Source organism: Engraulis encrasicolus, chromosome 8, assembly GCF_034702125.1.
Source record: "Engraulis encrasicolus isolate BLACKSEA-1 chromosome 8, IST_EnEncr_1.0, whole genome shotgun sequence".
Classification (NCBI taxonomy): domain Eukaryota; kingdom Metazoa; phylum Chordata; class Actinopteri; order Clupeiformes; family Engraulidae; genus Engraulis; species Engraulis encrasicolus.
Genome location: NC_085864.1, coordinates 53,489,397 through 53,496,240, shown reverse-complemented (window position 1 = coordinate 53,496,240; position 6,844 = coordinate 53,489,397). Strand labels below are relative to the sequence as shown.

Genomic DNA, 6,844 nt, shown 5'->3' with positions numbered 1-6,844 from the left:
GTCGTCGCTGATGTGCATTCCAAGGAACTTGGTGCTGCTCACTCTCTCCACAGCATCGCCGTCGATGGTCAGTGGTGGCAGTTGTTTTTGTTTAATGTCTTCCAGTGGTACATCTTCAACATCTTCACCTGGATACAACGACAACAAATACATAGTGTTTGAGAAGAACCTCATGGAGCTGTTTGAGGAATGTCCAAACTGTCGCCGTGCAGCCGAGGTGAAGACTTTTAGACAGGGAACTTTTTTATCCGTTAACCAAAGATGCCACCACTGCAATTTCATCAAGCACTGGGAAAGCACAGGATCATCTTTTAATCAAGTGCAAAAGGTAAAGTGCATTATGCATTTCAGTGTTACTCTGGGTCTGGGGGTACAGTCCTCTCTTGTTTATTCCACTGCCTCTCAGCCAACCCTTCCCCGGTCGTTGACGGGCTACTTGTCACCCCTATCTCTACTGCTCCACTCTTTGGTTGTTGTGTATCGTTTGAAGGATACGAGTACCAGGTTACTTAGGGATATCATCAGGAGGGCAGCATCACTGTAGCATGACTTATAACTATCTAACTGACATAGTGTAACTGTCATAAAATAGAATGTATCCATTAGGTGCGTGCACAAGTAAAAATGTCTGACGTGAGTCATGTCATTACAGAAACATTACACAAATGTTCTACACACACTACATGTGAATGCTTGAACAACTGATATTTCTTTATATGAAGTACCTATTTGCTTTCCTTTTTTCCTTTCTAGATCTTTAAAGCCATGCGGCTGCGAAACATAAGCTACTCTTCATTCCGTAGACATGCAACCCGTTACATTGAGCCAGCTGTAATACACAAATGGCACCAGTATCAAGATGGTGAATTGGAGTCCCTAAGGCACCAAAAACTCAAGCTTGGGGGTGACATGAGAGCAGATTCACCAGGTAAGACTCTTACAATTAGAGATACATGTAGCTGTATCCAGTTGTTTAGTAAAATAAAGCTATCACCTACTAATTTTAATCATGACTTTGTCATTTCTCCACCATGTCAACTTAAAAGGACACTGCGCAAAATACGGGACATACAGTTTGATGAATATGGAAAAAAACAAAATCATTGCTCTTCAGTTGGTTCAGGTGAGAGTTATCAGTTTTATGCAATGTGACATCTTGAAAGAGTATTCTCATTTACCCATAACTGTACACAAAACAGTCACACACAATTTCTGGTAGTGAAGTAAAAGTTGTATGTCTTTTGCATTTTGTTTACAGAGCAATGAGGTTGGCGGGAGTCACAACATGGAGAAAGAAGGACTTATAAGAGGCTTGCAGTTGTTGGACTCCAAGGGCATGACTGTTGATTACATCGTCACCGACCGCCACCCACAGATTCAGAAGTTCTTGCGGGAAAAGAAAATAACACACTACTTTGATGTCTGGCATTTGGAAAAAGGTATGTCTTGTGCTGACTAAAATGGAACAATAACAGTACTTGCCACATTATATGCTTATATATCGACTGAATGTCTGGATACAAATAACTTTTCTTTTCTTTTCTTATTTGAATATATTTTTTAACTATCAGGTCTATCCAAGAAAGTTAGCAAGGTGGCCAAGGAGAAAGACTGCGAGGTGATCCAAAAGTGGCAACGAGGAATCAGCAACCATGTCTACTGGTGCGCAACATCCTCAACTTCAGGCTCTGAGAAGGTTGCAAAGTGGACATCTCTATTTAACCACATGCAAGATCAACATGTCCATGACAACCCTGAATTCCCTAAATGTCTGCATGCTGAACGCAAGAGCAACGCAAAGAAAAAGTGGCTTAAACCAGGTTAGTAATGTCATATTGCACTCCCTATGTATTGTGACAATGTAATGACACTGCACAGCCATTTACCTTTTGAATCATCTTCTAAGGTTCCAAGGCCCTCCTCAAAATGGAGAAGGTACTTGTCAACAAGAGGGTTCTCGGTGACGTGGAGAGACTAAGCTCGCGGTACCAGACATCTACGCTTGAGGCATTTCACAGCGTCATCTTGCGCTTCACGCCCAAAAATGTTGTCTTCCCTTTCATTGGGATGCTGTGCAGGTATGTTTGATCTGTATATGTATTTAACACCATGTTTAACCCTCTGGAGTCTAAGACCCCCCTATCACAATTCACATGCTAAGTTCCAGGTGATTCAGTGGCTGTGTGCGCCCCTGTTAAGCCACTGACAATTAGCACATGGAAATGGGAGGTGGGGGCAGTCCCCCACATATGTGTAACACTTGCATCCAATTACTTTTCAGCTGAAATAATTACTGTCTCCATTTACAATTACATTTTTACACTTTGTATTGAAACAACTGTTTATGACTGTTCTGTTTACCTTTATGCAGTCACCACTTACGTTTACAAGGTTCAAACTTCAAAAGTATTGGCTCTATAGTGTATATTTGAAAATGCAACATCCAAAAGGGAAAATGTGTTGTTTTCTCTGTTATTGTCCCCAACAACAAAACTTTTCTTTTGTTGTTACCAATGACAATTTCTTTTTTTACATACAGTTAGATATCATCCTGCTATGCTCTTGGCATGCCAGTGCCTAAGCAATAGTGGCAATATTGACTTCTCATTACAATCTTTGACTTCTTTCAGACAATATCTGGCTGCACTCCATTTCAACGAGAATTCAAATCGCACCCAGGCAAAAACAACTGCTGGGACCCTGAAGTACAGCATTCATTTCCCAAAGGCGAAAAAGGGGGGGTACACATTAAAACCAATGAAGTCGCAAGCAACACAGGGTATGTATCCCAACCAATTTATTATATGAAAAACAAATGTAACAAAACAAGAAGACATATATTTACGATTAAAAATCTTGTCCAGGTTATGTCCAAGAGCTGATCTCTCTACTCTTCGAGGACGTGATTCCAAGACCCCAGCCTTACCAGGAGGAGCTCAGAAAGATCCCTGTTCCTGCCAACCTGTCTGCTGCGTTCCACCATCCTCCAGTTGCTGAAGCTGTGGCTGCATACCAGTCTAGGTTCAAGAAAGGGCAGCCCTGAAGTCAAGGTATTGGCCCTCTGTCTCTGGGTACTTTTGTTGGATTCTTCGGACAACACAGGATGGATGTGATGACCACTGAACTTTCCTTCCTAAGTAGCCCCAGCACGAACATTCGAAACATCTGTATGCCAGATGCTTGCAACGCCTGAAAGAGATTATAATGTTATTTATTTGTATATTACTTGTTTTTTTTCCATTGCTTGACCACTTTTTTAATTGATGTATATAGATTGTGTGCATATAAAAATGCAAATAAAATTTCCATTTGACTTTTCCCTAAAAAGTAGAGCACAGTGTTGTGTCTTATTGAGTGTACTCATTAACACTTGTTTCTTTCAGCAAATAAGTATAGAACACCATACTGAAAATACTGTTATTGATAAGAGTGGTGCTTTTTGTTCTAGCTGCCTCACACATGCACCTATTGCTGTAGGCTTATGCACATGGAAACTTGTGAACACCCATACACAGTTCAATGTGCATTTAGAGCATGCTGAAGTGCATAGGCTATGTGTAGGCAGACTGGCTCCAGTCCTGGACGATGGAACATGCAGGAGTGGGGGTGTCTTTCATTCTTGTAATCACCTGAATAGGTAAATGTAAATGTAAACACACTGTTCAATAGAATCATGTCATTGTTAGTAAATCCCCTTGTAGCATACTAAACATTAATGTGTATGAATATCAAGATGGGAATAAAAAATGTGAACCTTTGTCAGCAATTTACCTTGACAAGCTAACCATGTTCCTCTTCTGTTGGCATTTCTTCTCAGTTCCAGGTGCACCTGGAAAACGTAGGCAGGCACATATTTGTTTAATCAGACATGCCCCCTGCTATAAATGTGTTGTTACCAGATGGCCAAAGCCTGTACTGCAAAGGCCTTGTGTTGTGTAGTAGTAGCAAGTCTTTTCATTAACAGTGTTGCACTGCCTGCTATAAATGTGTTGTTACCAGATTGCCAAAGCCTGTAATGCAAAGGCCCTGTGTTGTGTAGTAGTAGCAGCAAGTCTTTGCACTGGCGGCACATCGTGTTATTGGTCCTTGGATTGGAAAACTGTGACGAATGGTCTTATCATGGTATTGTTGACGTCATTTGAAATAAAAGTATTGATGAAAATGTGAACTTCAAAAGACGGGCTGCCTAGCTCACACCCGCACTGTAGCACCAGCCTTTCAGAGATCTGAGTAACAACATTTGGGTTTGTTTTTGTGAAAGTTAGCAACCAAATTAAGACCAATAAGCTATTTCTATTTTTATGGCTGTGATCATGGAATTGTAACAATCCTATGATCGTTTTTCCAAAGTTGTAACGGTAAACAGTGTTGCGCTATCCTGAATTCAGTATGGAACAGTAGGATAACCTAGATTAGCCAGATTGGCTGATATAATATGAATGCTAACCATATGAATTCACATTAACGCTAATCTGTCAGACCAGTGACTGACAGCATAAAGAACGAATCGTTATTAGAATAGGCTATGTTTGTTCAAGTTAACTGAAATTCCATGCAGGATAATGATGGAGAGAGAGGTGGATATTACCATTGGGATACGGTCATGTACAAATGACGAGTGGTTGTTGCTCGACACAATCTTCGTCCTCGTCGTCCGATTCAGGGTCGTAAAGGTAGGGTTGTATCTTTGAAGACATGTTGTAACCGCAAAATCCAACAAACTGACAGCAATCGGTGGAATGCAAGAAAGAAACGTCGGACACTGCGGGCACAGATCGAAAACGAATAGCTGCAGCCTCAAACAGCGCAGCTGGGTCCACCAGCAGTGACGTTGTGGAACTAGTGTACCACGTGACTGTTTTCTCACACCAATCAGATTTTTGTTGTTGTCGCGTCATTGGTATCCATGAGGGAAACCGGAAAAGGCAGTTGTTTGCCTCAAAGACAATTTCTAGCTCACACAAAACAGCGTGAAACAAGAAAACTAGGACTTTTTTTCACAGAAACGATGCACAAAACGCATTCAGTCATAGTAATGACCACAGCAATATGTGTATTTGTGCATAAAATAACGTTGGCAGTTGCTCTTTAACTCCTTAGCGCAGAGCCTATGTTATAAACTTAGTGTCACCAAAACTGTAATGGCTAGGTATTAAACTGTTACTTAAGGCTCTCGGTACTCATAGCAATGTTGTTACGATGTAGTTGAGTATTTTCAGCTAATAGTGAATAGGCCCACCGGCGACCCCATCTGCACTAAGAGGCTACAGTAATAGTGAATAGGCCCGCTGGCGACCCCATCTGCAGTAAGAGGCTACAGTTATAGTGAATAGGCCCGTCGGCGACCCCATCCGCAGTAAGAGGCTACAGTAATAGTGAATAGGCCCGGCGGCGACCCCATCTGCAATAAGGGGCTACAAGTGTGCGTTTGAAAAGACATTTGTTTGAAAGTGCTTAACCGTTGCAGGGTGTTCGTGTCATTTTGACCGGGCCGTATAGAAAAATAATTTCAAAATGAAAAAATCATGGCTCATATTCACCCTCATGTTCCCCTCATCATGCTTGTGAATTTCTGTGTATATGTTTTTTTGTTACTTTGTTTATTGGTAGGATTGTTCACAAGGCTTACAGTTCATTTCAATATGATTTTTCATCATCATCATCATCATCGTCGTCATCATCATCACCATCCTTTTTTTTTGTTTGTTTCTCCTCTCTTCATGTTTCTTCTAGTTCACAATATATGCCCATACAAGACTTCAATTCTTTTCAATGATTTTTCAGCATACTACCAAATAAACCTTCCCCCCCCCCCAAATATATGTTCCCCTCATCATGCCTGTGAATTTCTGTGTGTATGTTTTTTTGAGAGAGAGAGAGATACAAAGAGAGAAAGATGAGACTGAGAAGAAAGTGAGTAGCCTAAATTCAATCAAAGCTCGAATGGAGCCACCAGTGCTCATATCGCGCAAGGTTGAAACATTGATGATAATAATCAACTTCTGGACTATGTGAAAACTTCCACATGCATTGGTTTTTGAGTACAGACCATATTTGTACTACTGTAGAAGTTGGGTGTCATGGCATGTGATTTTAGTGTGGCAATTTTGGAGATACCGCCAGGGTCCATTACTGCTTGTACCAAGCTATTTGGAATAACTCGATAATTCGGCTAATGTTCGCCCAAGTTACAAATCACTTCGGGTGGACTACTGTATGAATGTCACGGTTCAAATGGCATTAGGGTGAATCTACTCCGAACCCTCACTTTAAGTCCCTTAACAAGATTTTTTAATTCACAAAACATACTCTGTCATAACAACTGTGTCATATAACAACTCTATCATAACAACTGTCATAGCTAATGAGCAACACAGTTGACTTGCTAACTGCAGGCCTTTGAGATTTCACCACAAGACCTTAATCAATTCATATTATAAGCGTTATCTGTATGTCTGTAATCAGGTAATCTGTATTTCTAAACCAGGTTGTTATGAATATGTTGATTAAACAGTTGACGGACAGGAGGCAAACTCAAAACTTATCAAAAGGCATTCACCTTTCCCTCAAAAGAAGATATGATATCTTATGATGTTGGTCATATGACCTCGGATCAAACCATTGTGGAGGGGATTCCAGTGGGTAACGTGGTTGACACAATATTCTGGGACGCAAACAAATTTCCCAATTTAATGTAAAAAGTAAAGCATAATGGGCTTTTATACACATTTGCAATATTATAAAGATTACTGTGAATAAGTATTTGTAAGTATTTTTTAACATAAAACATACTTTATACAGTAGGTTTAATATGCATTCTGGTAATTTGCTGGTGAACACATTC

General features: G+C 40.5%; 1 protein-coding gene across 1 annotated transcript; it reads left to right on the top strand.

The window, feature by feature from the left end:
- Window positions 1-1,285: 1,285 nt before the first annotated feature.
- Window positions 1,286-3,186, top strand: LOC134453973 (uncharacterized). Its single transcript, XM_063204719.1, has 5 exons — window positions 1,286-1,439; window positions 1,572-1,820; window positions 1,907-2,078; window positions 2,631-2,779; window positions 2,865-3,186. Exons 1-5 carry the CDS (start codon window positions 1,286-1,288, stop codon window positions 3,041-3,043), a joined length of 903 nt encoding a protein of 300 aa, XP_063060789.1. The 3' UTR covers window positions 3,044-3,186.
- Window positions 3,187-6,844: the final 3,658 nt, after the last annotated feature.

What these genes read in the sequence shown, in the direction of transcription:
- LOC134453973 (XM_063204719.1), top strand. Translation starts at nt 1,286, where the DNA reads ATGGAGAAAGAAGGACTTATAAGAGGCTTGCAGTTGTTGGACTCCAAG. An exon ending in GAAAAAGTGGCTTAAACCAG is followed by an intron (nt 1,821 to 1,906) that starts GTTAGTAATGTC and finishes TCATCTTCTAAG; the next exon opens with GTTCCAAGGCCCTCCTCAAA. An exon ending in TTCATTGGGATGCTGTGCAG is followed by an intron (nt 2,079 to 2,630) that starts GTATGTTTGATC and finishes GACTTCTTTCAG; the next exon opens with ACAATATCTGGCTGCACTCC.